Source organism: Pteropus vampyrus, unplaced genomic scaffold (genome assembly GCF_000151845.1).
Source record: "Pteropus vampyrus isolate Shadow unplaced genomic scaffold, Pvam_2.0 Scaffold121, whole genome shotgun sequence".
NCBI lineage: Eukaryota > Metazoa > Chordata > Mammalia > Chiroptera > Pteropodidae > Pteropus > Pteropus vampyrus.
The window spans coordinates 2579571-2605131 of NW_011888902.1; the positions used below are offsets into that span (position 1 = coordinate 2579571).

The window sequence follows — 25561 nt, forward strand, 5'->3', positions numbered from 1 at the left end:
GGCCTATAAGTGTTGAATGTATACATACCAAATATAGTATAAAGGAAAGGAATCCAGATTTTTTTTTTTTTTTTTTTTTTACGAATGCTTGTCCTGTCACTTAATAATCATGTATTCTGGGATAAATCTCAACCTCTGCCACAGTGTACTCTTTTGTGAAGTTGTGTGAGGATCAAGTTATACAGCATATGTAAAAGCCTTTAATGGAATGTAAAGTTAAACAAATTCAAGGTATTACTAGCACAGCTTTGCCAGAGATGGAGAGATCTGTGCACATAATGGTTATAAGTCTCCATAAACTGACCTATGCATAGAATATATGTCTAAATATTTTATGTACGTAATCTCCAATCCAGCTCCGGTCCCCTACCCGTTGGGCCGATAGGATCTTCACTCTTTTTTTGAGTTCTTTTTCTTCATTCCAAATCATGCAAGATCTAGGCCCCCTTACTCAAGGCAGCATATCCAAGGAAGGATATGCTGCCTTGAATAAGTGTCCAGTTCTCACTCACTTATTATCCAGGCAGGATGTATGAGCCGAGGTGCTTGGTGTCCATGCGTGTGTGGTCTGCTAAAGCCTGAAGAATCGTTGCTAAGGCTGGGAGCACCAGCTTTAAGCTTTAATCCTCCTAAGGAAACCATAGCCATCGTCATGTTACGGTTCAAACCCATATGCTGCTTTAACCACATAAACGTTTCCTAAGGGAGCTGAAATAGCCGAGGTACTTTCTTACCTGGGACAAGGCACATGGCAGCAAAAGGAAAACATACATCAGCAAATTATCTATATTTCCGTGTTGAGGAGACGAACTTTGCAGGGAAGGGGAGAGAAGGCTGGGGTGCGCGTGAAGACAGACTTTTTTCTTTTTTACTCTATTTCTTCTGTTTGAATCTTTGTAACGAGCTTTATTACTTTTGTCATCCTTAAAGTGACATGTGTCCTGGTTGTATTTTTTGCCTCTACTAAAGACTGAATAAGAAAGATCATTATCAGTGGTAAGGACATTAAATGTATTCTTTATAGGAAATTGACTCTTTCCATTGAACCGTTAAAACCGAGAACAAAATATGAAGCCGCCTGGCAATTTGGCTATTGAGAATTTATGATACTTTGGTATGTGAAAGAAAATGTCCAGATATCATTTAGCCAGAGTACATTTAAACAAAAAGTCTTTATCATATAAAAGGGATTTCTTGATATACGATAAGAGAACAGAGTCACCAAAGCCGTACAAACATTTCAAGAAAATACCAAAAGTATGCAAACATTTCAAGAGCATTCAGATCATATGATACACAAAGACAGCTGGTTCCCCAAACTTGAACTGAGTGATTTTTAACGCATGAAGAGCCAGAATTGTACTTACGGGGAACAAACGTGCCGTTGTGTATATACTGATTCCACTTTGCGGTTAACCCTTTGGAATCAGGTTTCTGTGTGTGTATGCGTGTAGTCTCTTCTGGAGAGGAGGCGCAGCCTCGGCACATTCTGATAGATGCAGACCCGCGCACACGTCCTCTTCTGCTGTCCTTGTTAAATTCTGCCATTTAGCTGCACCCAAATCAGTGCAGTGCATTTCATGCGGCGCTGAACTAAAGCTCCTCGGAACGGGACCCTAAGCATCAGAATTCGGCCAGCCTGCAGTACTGACCTCCACTGTGCCCTTCGGGTCCCGCTCCCAGCCAGTGACAATGGACCTTAGGAGGCCAGCGGTCCTCCTTACATTTTGGTGTTGACCTTCCCGCTTGGTCCGAAGTGCTTATCCAGGCAGGATGTATGAGCCGTTATGCAGGCCGCACCTTGGTCTGCAAAGACACAGTCTGGAACGATGTGTCACCGCGACAGCTGTGGTCATGAACTGACGTGGACCCAAATGCTCCCAGAGACAAGAGGGTACCATTGAGCATTTTAGCTGAAGACGGGCGCAAGTTTGTACCAGCTTTTCTAACTAGATGACGCCCACGGTAGGGGTCACGGCCCTTTGGTTGTGCAGAAATGACAATCTCTCTAGCAAGCTTTCCCGAATCGCCAACGTCACTTCCTTTTGGGGACCCCTCGCAGTCGTCTGAGACCTACAGGAGCAGTATTCCCTACAACACTTAAAGTTCTCTTATGAAAGACGAAAGCCACCATGTTTTCCAGACAGACAAGTTAACGCCTACTTTACAATCATTAGGCCCCCTCAAACGGGACCTCCACCAGCTGAGGGCACAGGTGACAGTGATAGTGTGTTCACTGTGGCCAGCTGGCAGGCCTTAGAGCCCCCAGTTCAGCTTAACAACTGAGTCTAGTTTCTGTCGTCACAGAGGGAGCCCAGGGCCAGTGTCCCCCAGTCTGCGCTGTATTCATGCTCTACCACAGAGGGAAGTGACAGCTGAGGACAGAGGGATGGGGAAGATTTCTGGGGTGGAAGGTGTTTTCGTTTCTGGTACAGGCCCCATCCTTCGCCGTTCCCAGAGACTTCTTAGTTAGGTTAAGAACAACAATCGAAGTTCGAATCCTCTGCTGAGGGATGGCGGGCCCAGGCTCAGTTAAACTTAGGGTGCGTGTAACAGTTTGGGGCATCGTCCACCTTGAGGAAAGCTCCAGGAGGACCCCTCAAGCACAGTGGTCACTGACGTCCCTCTCCTCCCCATGAGCTCCCGGGGTTCGAGGTGTCCTCTCCTCAGCTTCCAGAATTGACGCTTTTCCTGCACTCGCATGTAATTCAGGTCCTATCCTGATAGTTGTTGTAACTTGACCTTTTTCCCGTTGCCCTCTACTCTCTCCCAGACCTTTCGTCCTGAAGGGCTGGGTATGGGAAGGACAAGGGCCCTTTTACGACACTTACAGCGGCTCGCAAGGACCACGGTAGCGGGGCATACGGTTGCCTTCTTAATTTCTCATTGGGAGGAAGGAAGATGGAAGACCGCGATCGTCCCACTGGCCATGCAGTTAGATCGACGTGTTTGCTGCCATTCTCCGTGGGCCTCAGATTCTGTCCGTCACCCTGCGAAGCCTCCATTCTGTCCTCTCTAGTCCTTGAGCACATTAGGACATGAGTGTGAAAGTTCACTTGAAATACCGGGTGGACGTTTACAAAACTGTAAAATATTTTTAAATCTGTTCTCCGTGCTACCCCCGCAAAGTGACTATTTGCATTACCTTCATGGGTTTATTCAGACCTTTGTTTCTGGATTGGTTGTGAAAGCCATATGTGATTTTTATATTGGGAATAGAGTTAATGGTTCCATGATGAATAGTGGACATCCTGTTTTGAAGAAATCATATTTTGGGCAAAATGCCCATGAATGACTTATGTTTTTGCCAATAGTTTGGTTCAGAGCCTCTGGGATTCTCTCTCTCTCTCTCTCTCTCTCTCTCTCTCTCTCTCTCTCTCTCTCTCAGAACTGATGAAGAAGTTTGATACTTGAACATTCTATTTTAAATTCATTTTAAGAGTGATTTCAAAATATCTCATTACCTCACTTTTTGTCATTGTAACTAATTCATAACTGGGTTTTTGTTGTTGTCGTTTGGTGCTTTCCTACCTACTCTTAAGGGCATAGTATTACTTTAAAAATCACTCTGTTTTCATTTTGTTTCCTTCTTTCTTCCCATCTCAATTTTTTCTAGTCAGTTGTTGGCTCGCCCAATTGAAATTAGAGATGCACTTGACATATTAGTTACTTGACATATTAATTTTGGCCACTTCTGGTATGCTCTCTTTTGCCAATGAAATTATTGAAATTGAAAAATTGGGTGGGGGTGTCTGTGAGAGACAGAGGTCCCTCCCTTGGGTGTTAGCTATTAAAGCCAGTTTCTCTATCATATAACGAGAGAAGTGTTAAAATCAAAGTTCACGACGTGCAACTGGCAGAAGCGAATAAATGGTTTTCTTTAAAAATTTCACTTCGACAGCAATAAATTTCTAGTTAAGCCTAAAAACAGGATTTCTAAATGGCAAATGAAAGCTATATCAATTTCAAATAGTAGCTGAAGCTTTTTTTTTTTTTTTTTTTAACGTTTCTTAGTCATCCCGTGAATTGTCAAGTGTGTTTTAAGGCAGCTGGTCGGATTATCTTAGTTCTGCCGTAGAATCAAAAACTTTTTATTGCCGGAGGGAATTCAGAGATTGTCATTTTACGCACATGGAAACTGAGACCTAAAACAGTGAAATGAACGACTCATAGTTCCGAATGAGCAGGACTAAAACCTTATTCTCCGTTCTGACACCATTTTCACCATGTCCCATTACCATAGTAGTCAGCGTTGAGAAAGTACAGCTAAAAATTCCCTAAATTTCAAACGTTTTAGATTCAGAGCTGTTTCCTTTTCTCCGCAGACATCTTATATCCATGGCTCCACTTTTTCTGTTTTCTTAAGGAATGTAGTCTTCTCTCCCTCTGCCCCAACGTAACAGCAGACCCAGCCTCGTTTTTTAAGTCATGGTGTGCATTTAAGAGGGTTTTTTTTTTAGGATTATGAATCATTTCTATCAGAGTTCTAATTTCTGAATCCCGTAGGCTGCTTCAGTTCTTATCTTGGTGCCTTTATAGGATTTGACACTTTGATCAACCCCCGAAACCGAGGTCTTCCCGTCTGGCTTTTCCAGGATCTCTGGACTGTGACGTCTCTGTCTCCTTCAGTGAACAGCTATTTTCAGTGACTTTCCCTCCACGTCACAGTGTCTTTCTGTCCTACTCTCTTCTATGCCCTCTCTCATCCTGTCGTCATGTCAGTTAACAGATTCTTCTGATGTTCCATCAAAGACGCATCTCTCCATCTGGCCTCTACACCTCATCGCCTCTGCCTTACTCATGGCTTCATCGCGCCTTTGGATGGGGGTCCCCGCCTCTGCTCTCTTCCGTCTGTTCGCTTCCCAGCATGCCTCACTGCCTGACGAGCCCCTGCGGGCTCCTCACTGTCTTCAGAGGACAGATAAACTTCTTTAGCTCAGCACTGAATCTTTCCACAACCTAGTCCTTGCTTCTTGTTACAGTTTCATCTCCTGCCTTTCTTTTCTCCCATGTCACAGTGTGTGTGCACGCGCACACACATGCGCACACACTCACGCACATGCACGCACACACACACACGCGCACACACACGCACGCACGCACACACATGCACGCACGCGCACACACCCAACGCTTCCGCTCCACCAAAATCCCCTGGACATGCCAAACTTTTCACAACTTTGACTTTACCATCTTATTTCCTCCACTTGGAATTCTCTCTCCTCTGCCTCCTTCAACTGACAAACACTTAACCTTTAAGACACAGGTTCTAGATGACCCAGCACCTTGCCCAGTTGCCTTTGGCAGAAGTTGCTCTGTTCTCCATGTTTTTGTATTTCTCTTTTATATGTTGGTCCTCTACCTACTCCAAATTTTGAACTCAAGGACAAGGGCACTTGTGCTTGAGTCCAAAATATATATATATATATGTGTGTGTGTATATATATATATCTTCCTCCTCAGTGCCTATTACAGCGATTGGCATACAACAGAAATGCAATAAATGGTTGATAACATCGTGATCATTTCTTGCTGGCTTCTTTACCCATTAGATTTCTTTGGGAGTTCTTTTGATTTGATTTTATAAGAATCTAGAGATGTGGTCCTTTCTTTTGCCTTAGTTTCCCCTGAGATTAGATTTAATTTTTAGGAAAATAATACTTTGAAGTCAAAATGTTGGCAAATAACAGCAAAAGAAATTGTCAACAACGACAAAAAGGCAACCAACGGAATGAGAGAAGATATTTGCAAACAATACCTCTGATAAGGGGCTAATATCCAAGCTATATGAAGAACTCTACAACTCAACAACAAAATGTCAAACAATCCTATTTCAAAACGGCCAGAGGACCTGAACAGACACTTTTCCCAAGACATGCCAATGGCCAACAGATATATTACAAGATGCTCAACTTCACTAGCTATAAGGAAAATGCGAATCAAAACCATAAGGAGATACCAAATCATGCCTGTTAGAAAGCTATTATTAATAAGACAAGAAATAACAAGTGTTGGAGAGGTCGTACAGAGAGAAGATCTCTCATATACCACTGGTGGGAGTGTGAATTGTTACAACCACTATGGAAAACAGTATGGAGGTTCCTTAAAAAATTAAGAATAGAGTTATGACCCAGCAATGCCTCTTCTGGGTATTTACCCCCAAAATTTGAAAACATTTATTCACAAAGATATATGCCCCCCGATGTTTATTGCAGCGTCATTCACAGCGGCCAAGACATAGAAACACCAAAGCGTCCTTCGATGGATGATTGACTGAAGATGGGGTAATACAAATACAATGGAATATTACTGAGCCATAAGAAAAGATGAAATTCTGTCATTTGCAACAACATGGATGGATCTTGAGAGTATTATGCTAAGCAAAATAAGTCAAATGTAAAGGGACAAGAACCATTTGATGTCACTTACATGTGGGATATAAAACAGAAAGCAACAAATGAGCAAAACACACAAACTCATAGACACAACAGAAGGGGGGTTACCAGAGGGGGCGTGGGGTGGGGAGAGGATGACCACAGCAAAGGGGGTGAAACATGGCGACGTAAGGAGTTTAGACTTTGGGTGGTGAGCACACAGTGCGGTAGACAGATGATGTATAACAGTCCACTTGAAACTAATATAAAGTTATTAACCAATGTCGCCCCAATACGTTTAATTTAAAAAAAAACTTCCTTAGTGCTGGCAAATATGCAGCATGTCTACATACGCAGTTCCCAGCAGATATGGATCATCACGCAAGGTGTTCTTCCCTAAAAGGCCAAGTCGGTCCCTTGCTGTTCTCAGCACTCTAAGTCACCCCTGTCGGCCGAGTGAAGTTGGCAGCTCGATGTGAAGCCTATTCGTAATAACAAGTAGTTCGAAAATACAGGCTGAACGTCAGAGGAACTAAAATTCTGGTTCAGTTTTGTTGCTGACGACTCTGAGATGCATGTGACAGCAGCTCGTATGGTGCTGTCTGTCACATGCCACCGATATTCAATAGCTAGTCGTCTCATTAGTTAATATTCATTACAAAACTATTTTTGCCTCATTTTCTCTATTCACAGAATAGGGCAGGTAATTCCAAGTCCCTTTTGTTGTTTGATATGAAAATAAATACAAGGGATTCGAAGTAGGAAAAAAGTTTATAATGATATAAGGAATAGTTTCATTAAGTTAAAATATGTACGATGAAGTAGTTAACCTGTAAAACTAATTTGTGGTTAAAACTAACCTTTTGGTTGAATTGTAACGACTGGGAAGGTAGGGTATATCAGTGTATATTTTTAAAAATTTCAAATTTATATAATAAAATGGTTGCAAGTACAGTACAGAGAACGTTTTCCTGAGTTATTTGAGAGTAAGTTGTCATCATCCCCCAATCCTTTGGATTCATAGCAAAACTATAATAATCAAGACACTTAAAATATACATTACCACTATCAAATCCACGATTAAATTAGATCCCCATTCACTTTTCACCAGGTATAAAGAATTACATCCTTTATAGCAAAAGCATTCACACCTAATCACACCTTAAATTTAGTTGTTAAGTCTCCTTAGTGGCCTTTGGTCTGCAGCTGTTCCTCAGTCTTTCCTTCACTTGGACCACCTTGATCGTCTTCAAGCTTTTAGGCCGGTTATTTTTGTAAACTAGCTCAGTCTGATGTTTCCCTATGATTCTATTTGGGTTAATTCATCTCGTGCAGAAATACAGTGTTTACTTGTCGTTGTATTCTGTCAAGTGGTTCATGGTTTCATCTTACCCCATTACTAGAAATGTTCATTTTGAACATTTTATCGATATGGCAACCTCCAGGATTATGCACTATAAAGTTACTCTTTTTCTTTTTGCCATTCATAACTGTTTTGCGGGGAGGTACTTTGATGGGGCAATGCCTAACTCCTCATCAAAGTTTTAATTCGTTTATTATAGCAGAATCTACTTACAGCTTTCTGTGTTACTCAGTGAGTTATAATACGTTGCTGTCATTTTTTTTTTTTCATTTTTGGATACTGAAATTGTCCCAGAATTGGCCACCTGGGGCCTCTTTGAGATAGTTTCAAGGGTCCTTTTCACACGTTCCTTTCGTGTTTTGAACACTGCCTTATTTTACAGCTCAAAACACAGCATAAGGCTCATCTTATCCTCTCGCCCCAGCCACTGCATCAATCATTTCTCCACGGCCTCCCGGCTCCCATTTAGTGGAACATGAAACTTAGAAGCCCAGGAGCGGAAGGTAGGTAGACTCATTCTACTGGGGTAGGTAGACTCATTCTCGCTGTTCCCAGGCCCTCAGTGGAAAGAGCTGGAGAAAAACAAATACATGTTCATACACATTTACAACTATATGTAAATACATGTTGTAAATACATGTTCATACACATTTACAACTATATGTACATGTACATGTACAACTATATTCCATATTTGCTACATATACACATATGCATACAATATAAATACATATGCATATACGCATACATGTGAGGAGTCTATGCATGTACCTCCAATTCCAATAATCGTGATTATTCTACTCCTGAGTTGTTTTACAGTCAGCTTTTACTGGCTCACGACTGTAAAATTTTCAGAATTTTTGCAAGCCGGTGGCTTGACATTGGCCATGGAGAGTCTTTACACTCCCCTCTATGTGTCTGATGCACATATTTACAACTGAAATAATCTTGCTTCTGTGCACCAGACCGAATTCTCCTGGCCAGATATCTATCTCCTCATAAGTATCATCCCACAAGCACCACCTCCAGGGGTAGGTGACCTAATGGTCTTTGCTCCGATCCTGCATCTGCCTAGTGTTCCTCTTATTCCAGCTGAGAGGGCGGCTTTCCTCCCAGCCCCACGAACAAATAAGAGACCCCTTTCATTTACCCCTTCTTCTCGACCTTCCCGAATCTAGTCCTCAAGTTCTGCTGAGTCCATCTCTGAAATGCATCTTATGTACCCCCTTTTTTAATCCTTCTTAATGTTGACACAACCTTATTTTAAGCTTTTGCTTTTTTCTTGCCTGGTCAATTGAATTCATAAATTTCTTACCTTGAATGAAAGATAGTGGAATAGCTTCTGACTTATCTGAAATATATGAAAAGTTAAAATGATCAGTACAGAGTGATTTTGGCTGTAGCAACCCTGACCAACGAGGACTTAAACAGTAGAAACAGTTACTCGTCTCACATGGAAAAGTCAGAGAAGTGTTCTCAGGTTGTATAGCTGTCCAAAGCCATCATTAAGGACCCAGTCTTTTCTATCTGTTCACTCTGCCATCCCCCGCATATTGGTCTTTTTCCTGACAATTGCCATCCCGTGGTCACCAGATGGCTGCCAGAGGACCAGACCATGCATCCTCACACTGCAGAATTCAGAATAAAAGGAAAGGGAAGGCATGGCACGAGAAAGGTCTCCTGACTTACGTCTTTTTTCAGGCAACATAGCTCCCAGGAAGCTCCCAGCTGTCTTCTCCTTCCATTCCGGTTTTCAGAACTGTGTATCGTGGTCCCATTTCTCTTAGAATGAAGTCATACTTAGCCAGAGTTCTCTGACTTTGTTAATGTTATTTTTTTTAAGTTTGAAGTTCACATTAACTCTTCTGACTTTCTGCCAGTGGTGGGGGGATGATAGGTGGAGAAAATCACATTTGTCCTTTCTAAACTCATTCGCATCCCTGTGCAGAGGCCCAATGCCACCAAGATTACAGAATATGTATTAACTAACTCGATGAGCATGCATCGAATATCATTGCGAGTGCTAGGACACGGCGGTTAATAACACAGATTAAAACCCCCGCCCTGAAGGAGCTTACGCTCGTCCTAGTGACACGTGTGTGCTTCATTGGAGCCCATCAAAACCTAAAGGACAGGAGGTCAGAAGACTCCAGAATTACCTTTACCTACTTCCTGGCACTCTACTTGACTCTTTCAAAAATAAGAGTTGGGTGTTGATTTCTGGTGTTTTGACTCTGACCTAAAGCGTGTTTTTCCTAGTTTGTGAAATGAACTTAGGTTTCTTTCTGCTTTTGAGTACTAACATTTGCAATGCGATTTTGGCATCTTTTTGTTCATTTTGCTCAGTTATGATGTTGAGAATTCTGTAGTCTTACACTTTGAGCAGCCACTCTTCCTTAAATTTAGTGTGTCCCATTTGCGGGGGGAAAAAAAAACTTGTACTTTAAATGGAAACTTTTGCTGTATAACATGGCTTTGGAAAAGTGCCACAGGAATGTTTTTAGATTATATAGGACTTGGCAATGAAAATAATTGGTTGAAGAATGACATTAAAAAATAATCCTTGGATTTTGACACCTTATGGAGGAAAAGAGGGAATGTTATTGTTTCGCTCTTGTCCGTGATGTGGTTTTCTTAAAGGAAAACGGTATATGTTTAAATAATAGTTTATTCCATAACGTCTATTTTAAAAGGACATTTTATCAGTTTGGATGCTTTGGAACAGCATGTAATAGAAAACACAGACTCTGCCTTCGTCCGTTCAGGCTGTTATAAAAAACGCCACAGGCCCGGTGGCTTATGAACAACAGAAACTTATTCCTCACATTTCCGGAGGCCCGAGGTCCAAGATCGAGGTGCCAGCGTGGTCGAGTTCTGGTGGCGATTCTCTTCTGAGTCGCTGACCGACCACTCAGGGTGGAGGAGCGAGGGGTCCCTCTAGGGCCTCTGCTGTGAAAGTGCTAACGCCATGTAGGAAGGCTTCTCCCTGGCGACCTAGTCACCCCCCGGAGGTCCCACGTCCTGATAGCATCACGTTGGGCAGGAGGGTTTCCACATGTGAATTCGATGAAGGGGGCATGAGCGCTTGGCCTATAGCAGATGGTATTTTCCCTTTCGGTTAGTCTTTTAATCTGTGTTTCTCCAACTCTTCCAAGTTCGCTCTTGTGAACTGTCATGAACCATTGTGTATGGAAGCCATTTTGAAAACAAAGAGTAAAAGGCCTGAGTTATTTTCACTATTCAACCACTGAATAGCTGCCGAGTAGGTTCTTGCCGCTATGTGATTGGTTCAGCAGTGTCAACTCACTGGTCAAAAGAAAATGGGTTTAGCTAGGATTCTATTGTCCTGATCGTATGCTTTCGATCGTGTCTAAAAGCAAAAGACAAGTAAAATATGTCTGAAGTGAATCTCATGCCATTAAAAATCGTAGATGTACTTGTAATTAAAGTTAGCCGACAACTTCCAATCCTCAGTGCAATAATCTGTCTCCATTTGTATCTCCTTTAACCTTATTCTCTAAGCTCAGTTGGTTTTTAATGCCTGAAATGTTATCTAAGTGCTCAGCTGGGACCCACATTTGTTTAGTTTAAATCCCCACGGACTGGTGCAAAGAAGCCTTGTAGGTGCTGGTGGGAAGTTGTTCCCACTAAGGGCAGTTCTAGATGAGGAGCTGGCTTCCGTGGGAGAACCATGCCGAGGCCAGCCCCACCCCAGTCTTCACACCAGGCTCCCAGGAGCCCTCTTGGCCACCCACCCAAGTGGACCTTGTTCTGATTCAGAAGGCACTTTTAGAGGCCCTTTTAAAAAGTTACTTGTCAAAATTCCGTTATATAAATCCTTGAAAATAGCTAATAAAACCACTAACAATGACAATGAACTTGTACGGGGCATTCCTAAAGAAATATAATTCTGCTTTTAAATTAGTCTCTCTTGCCAGTAAACTGAAATGCTTGGAATTTTAAGTAAATCATCCTTAAGACCCCTTAACAATTTTGTACAGATGGAGGGCCACATGGGTGAATATCTTGCACGCATGGGGATGAAATCCAGATGACGAGAATATAGAAAAGGTCATTTGAAATATGTCAGAGAAGAGCATTGAAAACATCAAACACTGTGATTATAAGCAACGGAGATAACTGTCCTAAACTGTAAAACAATGCATGAATATGAAGATGTCAAAACCCATGGTATCTTCACTTAGTCTATCTCTGGACTAAATCTATTTGTGTCTTCTGTCAAAAAAAGATTACCCTGAATATATAAACATATTCATATAACCACGCATATTAACCAGCACACATAACGCGTAATAGGTATTACATATATTACTTACACTGCATGCGTGTGCATATGCAAGTTTGTGTGTGTATTTATATGTATATAGTTTTTTAAGGACAAACATCACTTGGAAATGATAGAAAATGTTCATTATCATACCTTTGTTTAATGATTTTTTAAACCACACCGCCAAAACTAGAAAACCTAAAAATAAAAAGGATCATCATTTTTTAAATAGATGGGAAAACACTCTCTGGAGAGGCCCAACCGGAGTGATGTTTTGTCTGCACGGATCGCTTTGCAGACTCCCTGGCATTTCTGGGCAGGTTTGGCTGGCTTCCTACACCTGGCGAACGTCAGCATCCATGGGCAGCTACACATGTGTGCTCATAGTGTAGAGCGTATGCCAAACAGCTGCTGATGTGTGCATGTAATTATTTCTGTGCCACACATGCCCCCTGTCTTATTGTCACTAGATACTAAGCTCTTTCAGAAAGAGATTTGTTTTCCCGTCATCCTCCATGGCACATACATAGAGAATACTTAGTACAGAATTTTTACGGCACCGTAGAATCTGTCCATATATTTGTAATTGAAATTATATATGTTTCTACTGCAGCTTTTTTTTTTTTTTTCCATAAAACTGGCCCTCAGGTGTCAGAGACAAGTTTACTCTTGAAATTCTAAATTTGAATTTCTTAGTTGTCATAATGTATTCGTTTCAGAAACAAATAATTTTCTTTTTAAATAAATAACTATTACCTATATCACCTAAGATCTGTGGGTTTTAGAGAGATGTTTATTATATAAATTTAGAATAAAGTGGTATTCTTTACTTCAGATGACTTAGCTCTTCTATAAATCAATAGTAATGCCCAAGCTCAGATAACCTCTCTACAGTTTCTTTAAACATACACACATTTTTTTAAAAGCAGCATAACATGAAGTTGGACCCTTACATAATATACAAACGTTAACTCGAAATGGATCAAATACCTAAACATAAGAGCTAAACTTTAAAATTCTTAGACGAAAACATAGGGGAAAGCTTCATGACTTTTGATTTGACAGTAATTACTTAAATATGACATCAAAAGCATAGGCAACGAAAGTAAATATAGATAAATCGGACTACGTCAAAATTAAAAACTTTTGTACATCAAAGGACATAATCCACAGAGTGAAAAGGCAACCTGCAGAACGGGAGAAAACATCTACAAATTCTCTATCTGATAGGAGAGTTAATACCCAGACTATGTACACAAACTACAACTCAACGACAACAACAAAAAGACTTTAAAAAATGGACAAGGGGCTTACGTAGACATTTCTCCAAAGAAGATGTACGATTGGCCAACAAGCATGTGAAAAAAGCGCTCAACAGCACTAGTCATTAGGGATATGAAAATCGAGACCACAATGAGCAATCGGACCTCACGCCCACTGGGATGGCTCCTATCGAAGAAAGGAAAGCAGGACTTGGCAAGGATCTGGAGAAGTTGGAACCTTTGTTCGTTGTTGGCGTAAATATACAATGGTATAGCTGCTGGGGAAAACAGTATGACGGTTCCTCCGGAAATTAAACATAGATTTACTTTATGATCCATCGATTCCATTCCTGGGTATATATCTAAAAGAATTGAAAGCAGGGTCACAAAGAGATATCTGTACATCCATATTCACAGCAGCATTGTTCACAGTGGCAGAAAGGTAAAGCGACCTGAGTGTCCATTGATAGATGAATAGATAACAAAATGCAGTTTGTATGTACAAGGGAATATTTATTCAGGTTTGAAAAGGAAGAAGATTCTGACATATTTTGAAATAGATTTGGTTCTTTTGTAGGAGAGAACGTTTGAGCTGCTATTTTTATCACTTAGGAACATTGATTGAGTGCAAATTGTGGAGTCTCTAAGAGAAGTTACATTTGCAAACAGATAATGGGTAATGTGTACACAGCCTTTAGTTTGGAGGTAGAATGAGAGTTATATCTCTTCTTTAAATGTTCAAAATTACTCATTTCTTTAGCGTTGTACTTGACAAAAATAAGAATGTGATGAAGATCAAAGTCAGTCAAAATGATTTTTAAAAAGTACTGATTTTCTACACTGGCTTTCTATGTCGTTCCTATGTAATGTAATACAAGATCTCTCGTTTGTGTATGTCATAATCCACTTTGACCAAGATGTCCTAAGGAAAAGAAAATATTCATTTAATTAAAATATTACTGTAGCTTGACTGTGAACATGTGGTTTTAGATGGCTGACAAGACACTTTGCAGAGGCTGAAATAACCACACTGTTAAATCACACACTAACCCATGTATTTGCTCATGGCTACATCTGTAAGCAAAAATGTAAACATCTGAAACATAAAGGTGACATTCTTGAAACAGAAAACTTCTTTCACTGAGAACATACGCATTCTAAAGTTAGTACTGAGGCATCTTTGATTACTACCAGACCACGCCGAATGAAAAAGCGAGGTTGTCCAGCCAAGCCTCTGTTTACAGAACATAATCTAATTACCTATGGATCAGTGTGGGAAAATGGGCCAGGATCTGACTTGACATCAGTGCGCTTTTAATATTTCAGATGACCCATTTTACATTCGGCCATGGAGCGTGGGACTTGACCAGAAATGTTTTTGCCGAGTAACTCAGAAACCAAGCTTTCTACTACGGATGTGTACACACACAGGGTATTCAAAAGGGAAATTGCCTACTTTCTACATGGTTTTGAAAGACATATTCATTATGTATGTGAGCCTTTGAATTCAAGCTTAGTCTTGGCGTCCGGAGAACTTCTCAATGCCAATATGGAGATTAAGTACAGCATGCTCGTTTTATGTACAAATTGCCAGCATTTAATAAAGTTCCTGTCTGCCTTCGGCACATTCGTGTAGGGAGCCAAGGCATAGGTTGACATCGTGGATTCCCATTATCAAGGAGAGGACCAGAGGCATAGCTGGAAATTTCGACATTTATTTGGAGTTCCAACAATATTGTTTTCATTAGAGTGCGCTTAAATAAGCATTAGCAGCCTTTCTATCAAAGAAATTAGTCCTTGTGTGAATGGCCTATAAATGAAATTGTTATACGGTGGAATAATAGGAGCATGTAATGAAACTTGATTTCCAGCCAAACAAACATATGGACATTAAAAATTAAAAAGAGGGAAACGTGCACGTATATGGGTCCCATGTGGGATGATTTAAGTCATCCGACGAACGTGTGTGTCTGGATTCTGTCCATCTAGAAGCATGAGATTCTTTCAGGCAGGGGACCGTTCTCACTGTCTCGGGGTGTTGGATGTGAGAAGATGTGGTTTCCTGTGGGGAGAAAAATGGGTGAGGCAAAGTTTTCAACAGTTTCCACAGTTTCGTTCAGCACGTTTTATTGGATCGTGGGATACTAGGGTTCATGGCAGAGGCAGTAGCAGCAATTAGAGCGTCCGCTGTTATCTCAAAGCCAGGAATGAATGATGCTTCTATTTTGTGTGAAGAGTTGTCTTATACACACATGCAAGGTTTCAGTTGCGTATATCAGACCTCATGATCATTTCATACGTTCACTAGTAGTCTCTGACATTCATTTATCCGAAACCTTCATCGAACACCTATCAAGTAGACCGTCTCAGAATAAACAGAGAAAGATACACTTTATTTATCTCGACCAAAATGGTCCATTCAGTCAGATAATCTTAGTAACGGTACTTTTCATACACCTCACCGCTTCCCTAGTCTCCTGTGATAAAGTACTGAAATCAAGGACTAAGTTATAGTTGAATAATCTACTTGAAGTTTTTATGAATTCTTAAATCACTGAAATGCCAGTCGAGTAGAAGAGGAAGCAATTTTTAGGTTTTTCTAACACCTAAAACTGGGGTCGTAGAAAATACTAAATATAAAGTAATGCTGTTAATTGAGTATTTTGATAACAGAAGAAATTAACAGCTAAAGCGACATAAAAAGTCCAGCATAGGTGAATATACGCACTAGGACACTCCCTACTACACGCTGAGGCTGAGAAAATCTTGAGTGAGCTATTATGCCGAATAAATCATCAATAGAATAAAATACAGATTACTTAAGCTTCAACTTTCATTGCTTATGTATTTTATATTTTCTTTTTAGTACAACAGGAAATCATCATCTTTGTTTCGAGTAACATTATTTGGGGGATCGTATTGACCAAGCCGTGGTTCTTAATGATCCAGACCTGTGTGTGGGAGGCAAAACGTGGTAAGGAGAAATTTCCGACAGTTCACCAAAGATTTTATCAGCGCATTTAATTGGATAACCCTGAGTTTGACACAGGCAGTATTAATAATTAGAGCATATGGCATTATCTCAGAAGGATAATGATGTTTTTGTGTAAAGAGACTATTCGTTATCTTGCTGCTAGGTCCGGTTCGATCATAAACTTTCCACTACTCTTGTCTCTGTTTTCTCTCTTCCCTTTGTCTGGCTTTCGTCTGTTCTTTCTCAGATTTCCGCTTAGACTCCTCTTCCTCCAGGAAGTTTTCTAGGAGCATCGAGACTGAGCGAGGGCCTTCCCTGCTTTTCTTCACAGCGCGCTGTACTTACTCTTTCATTCTCCTTATGATTTCTTGCTTCACATTCTGTCCGCCTGCCTCGCCGCCGCTTCCCCCGGTGTACGCTCTGTTGGGGCAGAACTATATCATCTACCTCCTCATCTCCAGCATCTAGCACAATCCCCGGCACATAAAAGTTGTCCAACATATACTTATCGAACGCATGAAATAATGAGTGAATGAAAATGAATGAATGAGAATCCGTAGACCTGGCCCTGAAGGGTTTGTGTGGCTTCTGACAAATCACTCGCATCTCTCAGCCTCAGTTTCTTCAAGTTCAACATGAGAGGGAGAGGCGAGATGATTTCTAAAAGTATTACGGATCTCAATGTGCATGTTTCTGTGATGAACCCTTCAGAGGAATCCTTCCTTCAGAGTATGGCTTCATTTGCCTGAGAAATGTTTTTCTGAAATTCATGTGCCACGTCGAGGGAGGATTGCTTCTGTGAGCAAATTCGTGCCTAATACCCCAAAATATAGAGCATCACTTAGCTTTTAAGGCAAGGTCTTGAACCACTGCCGACTTTGTATGTTCTGTCTGCTCTGCAATGTTGAGACTATCACAGAAAATCAAATAGTGGATAATAAAATAAAATAAGGCCCTTTTTAACCTATACCAGCACAAATAAATAACAATATAAATCTTATCTCACTTAACAGTTTTATTAGCCTTTTAAAAAGTAAGATTAATATAAAATAGGACACCTGAAGAATGGAGATGAACATAAAACCTTATTGCCTCTATTTAAAGAACTATGTTTTAGCCATTGTCTAAGTGAATTCAACCAGAAATTAATTGAGAAATGAAAGAAGAGGGGAATAGGGCAGATGTGATCTTCAGTATAGAGCGAGTGACCTGGAGAGGTGTTCAAATGCGCGTGGTTCATGTACAGATGAGCCCTGTCCCAGGAAATGGTACAGCAGGAGAAATTACTTTAATTATCTTCTGACTTATCTGTCTTAACCATCCTGTCCCTGGCCTCGCCAGGGAGACCGTCCGATAATAATAGTTAGCATTCATTCAGAGTTCACTATGTGTCAGGCACTGTGACAGGAAATGTATTATTGTTTCCAGTTTACAGAGTAGAACATTATAAAATAAATGGGAGTACTGAGGTTCGAATACACGCTGTAAAGCTCAAGCGTGTAGTTCCCGTGTGTGTGTGGCCTCTGCTACCTGCTCGTTCCGGTATAGTTCCCGGAACATCGCAAGTGCACAGATCACGTTTGTTGCATTAATAAATGAATAAATCGGTGAATAGCTAAGATCCCAGAAGTAGATGGGGAGTGAGGAAATGCGAAGACAGTCCAGGGAGTTGGAGAGATGGCAGCGAAATCCCCTTTATGAAAGAAGCACTATCTTGGGATATAGAGAAAGGATGTTGTCGCAGAAGTGCATTTGTGATTTGCAGTATGTGTCTCTGCACGTGTCCGTGTTCTGCGTCCGTGTCTATGTGTGTTTTCTGGTGTTCGCATGTATAATAGTTTTAAAATGATAAGGTCGCAATTTAAAAGTGAGATTTAGGTGTTATGTCCCGATTTACAGCTAAACTAAATGTGACAGAATATAAACTCCTGACATGTAAGGATTATAATGGAAAACTTGGCAGTTCCTCAAGTATGCTTCTAGAATCCATCGTAACATTTTAACTCTCACAGTTAGGCCTGAAATAAAGTGAAATCGCAGCATTTTCCCTACAGGCATTTCATCCTGTAATTATCACTGAATCTGTTCAGTCGCTCATTTTGTCGCGATCGTTGGACTTTGCCAAATCATCAGACAGTGATCCATGGATTTACAAAAGATTCACTGGGGTACAAATGATGTAAAACAGGGGAAAGAGGATTTTTAGTTTCTTTAGCCAAAGCTCAAAAAATCTAGCAGGGGAAAGGCAGGCAAGATCTCACAGATCAGGGTGAAAAGAATTCCCTCAGGGGAGCCATCATCAGGAAAGCATCCATGTGACTCTTTTGCAAATGACTGGAAAAGTCAATAACGTCAATCGGAAACCAGACTGTGAAGACTGGGCGATAATTATAAAGGGACCTTTGCGATGACACTGATCTGATAAGTGGCAGACTCAGCTATTGCCTGTGCCTTGAAAGAACACGGCCCAAAAGAAATTATAAAAGAAGGCACCAGAAGCTTCAGATTCCCACAGGACAGCCAGGCAGGACAAGGAGCCCCGGCGCGGGTCTGAGTTAGGCATTGGTCTGGTGGGAGACCACCTCCTGGGTAGAACGGCCCAGCTCCTGCTGTTGATACAGCGCATCTTATTTACAACCCAAAAAATTGCAAGCTGGAGGAGGGCTCGGTCTTAGTAAGAGAGAGACCTCAGAAGCATCCACAGCGCTTCCAGTGAGGAATGTGCTGGATGGGATCATCAGCTGATACCCCTGGAAAAAATGTCCCCGAGCGTCAGGTTTTATTGTTGCTAGAATTCTACAGCCAGAGGCCATGGCAGCAGCCCCAATACAGGTCCTAAGAGGCCTATTCACCATGAGTTTATCATTCATTCATTCATTTGTTCGTTCATCCAGGTTTAAATTTTTAGAGAAAGGCTTATCTTCAGTATCACCTTACAGTCTCAGAATTACAGGGTGAAAAGGGGAAATCAAGGTACAACTTGGAAGCATTTGAATACACTGGTTGGAAGATTACCATCTCAAGATGTTTAGACTGCTTGACCTCTGAACCTTAAAGGAACTTTATCCGATGTCACCCGCAATGGCTGAAGGAAGCCAAATCCTACCCGGGCATTAGACTGACAATGATAAATTGGAGAGCATGGTTTTCGGATTTCCATGATCTTGAATTTACATTTTACCACATTCTAATTTACATCAAGGGAATTTTTACTTTTAATTTTTGCCTGCAGATTTGGTGAAAGAGACTCTAAAATCGAATTCAAGGCAGCTGTACATTGACTCATGCGTCATTTTGTTTTATGCATTTGTTCTGATAAACTCGACTGAGCTATGTGCCTCAATATAATTTGAAATAGGAAACAGAGTAAGGAGAGAATTTGCATCCTCAGATAGAACCGGGCTTGGAGGTAATCTGAAGAGTATAAAATCTGACCCGTTTCAGCACCTTTTGGTGACAATCTAAACCGCACACTATGGACTGAGGTAGATAAATCAAAGGCGGTTGGGGCGTTAGCCGGACAGTCACGAAAGAATCTCCTCTGTGTGTGTGTGTGTTGTGGGGAGCAGCCCCTCATACTTGGGTTTATTTTAGGGAGTGCTGGGGAACGTGGAGAGAGAACTGCTTTTCGCTTTGCCTCTCATTTCTCTAAAAAACGTTCGCTGGCAAAGTAGTCCCGGCTGCTTATCCCGTCTCTTACTTGCTCCCAAAGGAGACTTGAGTTATCTGATTGTTGATGGCACCCATGGTCTCTGTTTCTCAACTGGATATAATTGATCCACTAAAGGAAGCAATGAGAGGCATGAATCCTGTTCTCTGGTACCAAAGATTCCTGCAGGCGGGCTGGCCCAAGGTCTGGACTTGGGATGGAGCAGCAAGGTCCTTTTATCAACAGATCCGAAGTCACGTTATCCAAATGGCTTCCTCAGTAAGAAAGCCGACATTTGCATCTCCATCTGAGTCTGATTTCTCACAGGGACCTTAACGTGAGAGGGGCAGAGAAGGGCGTTATTCACTGCTTCCCTGAACATCGACACTCTCCTCCGTGTATCCCGTGTTGTTGTCTCAGCTTGGAGTGACTGACGCCAGAACCCTCTCCCTTCATGTCATACAAATGCCTAACTTTTGACTGGACTTAACCTTAATTTGCACTTCACCATAAAATAAGGAATATGTGGTGGAAAGGCCCGAAAATTGAAGTGAGCCTCACCTGGGTTGGAATTCTGGATCCATCACGATGTTAACGTAGGCGCAACACGCCATCATCTCTGAGTTCGTTTTCTCTCTGGAAGGACTATCTTGAGTATTAAATTAGACATATACAAAAAGGACCTAGTGCTGTACGCGATACAATTGTTGTTCAACAATAGATTATCCCGTTAGTATTAGAAATAACACGTTGAACAGAAGCAAACTTTTGAGATAACAGGTCACAGTTTTTAGTGCCTTACAGTCAATCTATGTTCATTCTTTTTCATTTAGTCTTGTTCCCTAAAGAACGAGTAACTGGATTTAACTAAAGAAGTTTTGCTTCATTTGTTAAATTTAAAAAAGAAAAAAGATGCAATGTAAAAATCTTATAAAGAAACATCTCATAAGTGAAATTCATAGATTTCCTTAGTTGGGAACGTTCTAGTCTGTGTTCCGTTATTTCTGGTACAGGTTTAAGATCTCGTTGGGTGGCCCAGCTGTTCCCCGCCATGCATTACAAATGCCGGGCGCCACATACTTCTTAAATTCGAAAGCCATAGCTCTCCCCCTGTGATCCTGCTCAAGTTAGTTGAGGCAAAAGAAGAATGGAGCCAACCACCCATCTAGGCTTTGCTTCTTCCAGTTCACAAGCTTTCTGTGGCTTACGATGCGGTCGGTAACCGGGAGAGCTCCACATAACCAGCTCATTGCATCTGGGTTAAGTGTGTACAAAATTGTAAATATTGGCAACAGCCTCAGCTGAGAGGAGGCACCATGTTTATTCAAGAGTATGGCATGAGAGCAATCCAGCTTCTGGCACATGATTTATTTCTTAAGGCCAAAAGTCAAATGACCCACGTTAGAAGCTTTTTTATTAAAGCCTCAGGCATGTAGGGCTTCTTTGATTTTTAGAAGAAATCAACGAGAAATGTAGGTGAGTAAAGGGGGAGAGAGTAGAAAGGGTTAAAAAAACAACCTCTCGTAAACATGAAATCAATTTGAGATTTTTTTTTTAATCCTTGAAAGAGTAATATTACTGGACCGAACGATATTCTGTCTATAAAGAAAACACTATACCACTTCTCAAAGTATTTCTTAATATGCATCTAAAGTTTCATTGTTAAAGAGTCAAATTTTCCAAATCAGAGAGAAGTATTACTTCATGGTTCCCAAGTTTCCGATCACTTAACATATGAAACGTTGACGTTTAAGAGTCAAACGCTCCAAGTGAAAAGCATCTGTTTGATGTCGGTGAGGCCTCTGGCAAACTCCGTGTTAAAAGACTCTCTGTGCCGCTCTGAAAATGCATCACTTTATAAGAAATCTGTGGGCTCTGACACACTCAGGGATGAGGTCTGCTTCACAGACTTATGCAAGGGGACCTGTCTGCCACACCTGGCCCTCTGGGCGATGAGAGCGACAGATTTTGAAGTCTAAATGAACGCACAGCTTCAGGTTCAGGCGCTGACCTAGATACCTGTATTTTCTTTACATTGAGAACATACACTCTCAAAAGAGTTGACTCTCCTGGCCTTTCTCACTTTATACTTCTTTTCCATTTCTGGAAGAGAAGATACCAAGTTGTAAAAGATACAAGGAATTAAAGCTGCTGAACTATTAATTATGAAAGTGACTGAGTGCTTAATTATGGCATATGGATTTTGAGCCACTGTGGGGCTAGTCGATTTGCACAGAAAATGCATTCAATGTAAAATGTTGTGTTTTGTAGTTGCTTTGGGGCATGAAGACTGTAGTAAAAGCGGAATATCTTACTCAACATGGAAGAGTATTGTGATGATTAATTAGACACCTAAAAGTAACACACTTCTTTAAGAAAAATGTATTATTTCCCTACTATAGAACCTTTAGATACTGCAGATACGCACAAAGAAAATGAATCCCACCATCTGGAAATGACTACTTCTGTACACATTGATTTTTCTTATACCGCAAATTCACAAACTTACACAAGTATGTATGAGTGAGTCTGTTTAAGAAAAATAACATGTACCCCTTCACATATCATTCAAGATAGTAGTTTTGTCACATGAAACATCAGAAATGTCATTCAAAATCTCTCTCTCTCCCTCCCTCCTTTTCTCTCCCCCCCACTTTCTGGGATGTGTGTGTATACACGTATTCATTTTAAAGGTTGCATAATATTCTGTTCTATGGATATGGATAGGCGCCATCTTGGAATATAAGACAAGCCAGACCTGCCTCCCGCAGTTCTTTCAACAGTCAGAATCTAATAACTCACACCACTAAGCATGAGCCTCACTGTGCTAGAGGCTGGCGTGGCGAATTTTACTTCTGAATATTAAAGAAAAACATTGAAATGAAAATTTAAAAAGAAACCATCACCCAGACAGATAACTAGATGATCGGCAACGATTTACATATGTGCTCAGGCTGCTCATCTACCTTATCCCCTTTACCTCCCACCAAACGAGGTGTCTGGGTTTCTATGAGTGTCTACCTTTTTAAAAAACAAACTGCATCATTTCATAAACTGTATAAAAGTCGAACCAATGTACTGTAAAACTGAAACTAATAAAAAAAAAGAAAATAATATAACAAATGTCATGGTATCTATCACCCACAATGAATAAATGTTAATATTAAAAAAAAAAAAAAACTAAACTAAAAACCAAAAAACAAACTACACACTCTCATACACACACATGAGCGTGAGTAGGTGTAATATGTGGCTTATTTTCTCTGGCGTTTGGCCTTTAGAAAAGTGGAATCATCTTGTTTGTGGCCTTCTTTCAACAGGCAACATTATAAGTGTTTTAGGATTCATGCTGCATGTAATTCATTCCTGTGTAAGATATCATAGTTTTAAAATATCCTTTTTATCCACTCTGATGTTGACAAACATTTGAGTTGTTAGAGACGTGTGTGTATATGTGTGTGTGTTGGTGTGTCACTATTATAAATACCACTAACACGAATTCTTGTGCATATCTCCTGACAAATGCACAGAAATATCTAGGAGTGAAAATACTGGATTATAGCTTATGCTAATATCTGACTATATGATAAAATGTCAAATTATTTCCCAAAGTGGATTGTACCAATTTACGCTTCCACCCGAAATATACAAACATGCATGAAAGTCCAGTTGCTGCGTAGTCTGACGCACACTGGATATTTTCCGTGTTTTTTCATTTTCCCTGCCCTTGGAGAAGGTAATGGTGTGGCACTGTGCGTCAGTGAGTATCTCGCCCGGGACGAGGGCAGCTGAGCACGTGTTCGTAGGTTTATTAGACATTTGGATGTTTTCTTTCGTAAAGTGTTTGCTTGTATCTTTTACCCATTTTCCACTGTTTTTTGTTGTTGTTGTTGTTGTTGTTGTTATTTAATTGCAGGAATTTTAAAAACACATTCTAAGTTTGTTATTAAATAAATTGATGATGAATATTTTCTCCCATTCTCAGACCAACCGTTTCACTCTGCGTATAGTGTCTTTTGTTGAACAGAAACTAATTTGTCTCGTTCGTTTTTGCTTTTCATGTAGAGGTCACGTACATCTTTTATTCTGTTTATTCAGAGACGCGTGTTTTTTTGATGCTGTTGTAAATGTAGTTTTTTAAATTTAATGTTCTGTTTGTTTACTGCTCATGTATAGACATACGATTTGTTTTTATCAATCTGGGGTGCAGCAAAGTTCCTAAAGTGACTTATTAATTTAAATAATTTGGCTGTGAATCATCTGGATTTTCTTTGTTTAAAATCATTTCATCTCGAAATATTACAATTTTTTTCTTTCTCTCCAATTCTTATGCCTTTCATTTACTTTTCTGACCTTGTTGCACTAATTGGGATCTCTAGTCTGATGCTGAATGTAAGTTACAAGAATGTCAACCCTGTCTGTTTCCAGTGTCAAGGAGAAATCTTTCAATAAGTCACAATTAAATAAGATGTAGATATTTTGTAGATGCCCTTCAACAAATCAAGGACGTTACCTTCTATTTCTAGATTCTTAGACTGTTTATTACAAATGGATATTGAATTTTATTTTTCCGTACCTATAAAGATGATAAAAATGAAAAGAAGTATATGACTTTTTTCCTTCTCCCTTAATGTGATAAATTGCGTTGATCAGTTTTTAAATTTTAAACCCCATTTGGTCGTGATGTACTGTTCTTTTTAGGTATTGCTGGATTTGGTTTGCTAATATTTTGTTTAGAATTTTTCATCTATTTTTATAAGATAAATTCGCCTGTAATTTTCCTTTTTGTAATGTTCTTATCAGGTTTTTCTATCAAAGTTTAATTGCATCATAAAATGAGCTGGGAAGTGTTCTTTTTTTCCTATTCTCTAGAAGAGTTTTTATAATATTGGTTTTATTGCTTCCTTAAATGTTTGTGAGAATTCACAAGTGAAACCATCTGGGCTTAGAGTTTTCTTTGTGGGGAGGTCATTTAATAATTGATTCAATTCCTTAATAGGAAAAAGATTTTTTGATTTTCTCTTTATTCTTATGTTAGTGTTGGTAAGGTGCGTTTTTCAAGAAATGTGTACATTTTATTTAAAAATTAATAGACGATTTAAAATTATTTAAAATTTTCAAATTTATTGGCATATAATTATTTATAATGTTCTAGTATTTTATTTTAAATATCCGTACAAAATATAGCGATGGCCCCTTTTGCCAGAAGGCTCATTTGAGTTCTCTCGCTCTCTCGCGCGCGCGCTCTCTCTCTCTCTCTCTCTCTCTCTCTCTCTCGCTCTCTCTCAATAATCAGTCTTCTTAGTCTTGCTAATTTTCCTTTGGAAATACCCAACTTTTGGCTTTGTCAATCCTTCGGATCACGCGTTTATGTCTCATTAATTGTTGCTCTGACCTTTATTATTTCCTACCCTCTTCTTTGTTTGGGTTTAATTTGCTGAAATTCGTCTATTTCTTAAAAATAGATATTCAATTTTCGATGTAAGTCTTTCCTCTTTTCAGTATATGTATTTAAGGCTACGTGCTTCTGTCTATCACAGCTTTAGCTACATTCTACCAGTTGTCATATTTTAATTACCATTTAATTTAAATCGTTTTTCAATTTCCATTGTAGTTATTCTTGATCCATTAGTTAAGAAGAAGCATATTAC

The 25561-nt window shown here is 40.1% G+C and overlaps 1 protein-coding gene across 6 annotated transcripts in view; it reads left to right on the forward strand.

Moving 5' to 3' along the window:
- Positions 1-25561, forward strand: part of LYPLAL1 (lysophospholipase like 1) — a 74993-nt gene that overhangs the window by 28860 nt on the left and 20572 nt on the right. For 3 of the 6 annotated variants that reach the window (XM_023534166.1, XM_023534171.1, XM_023534170.1), the window contains exon 7: positions 8120-8221. The exons of the other annotated variants lie outside the window; for them this stretch is intronic. In XM_023534166.1, the coding sequence (XP_023389934.1) occupies positions 8120-8206 (87 nt within the window). In that variant the 3' untranslated portion in view covers positions 8207-8221. Of the gene's footprint in view, positions 1-8119; positions 8222-25561 lie in introns of those variants that run through there. 6 annotated transcript variants of the gene reach the window in all.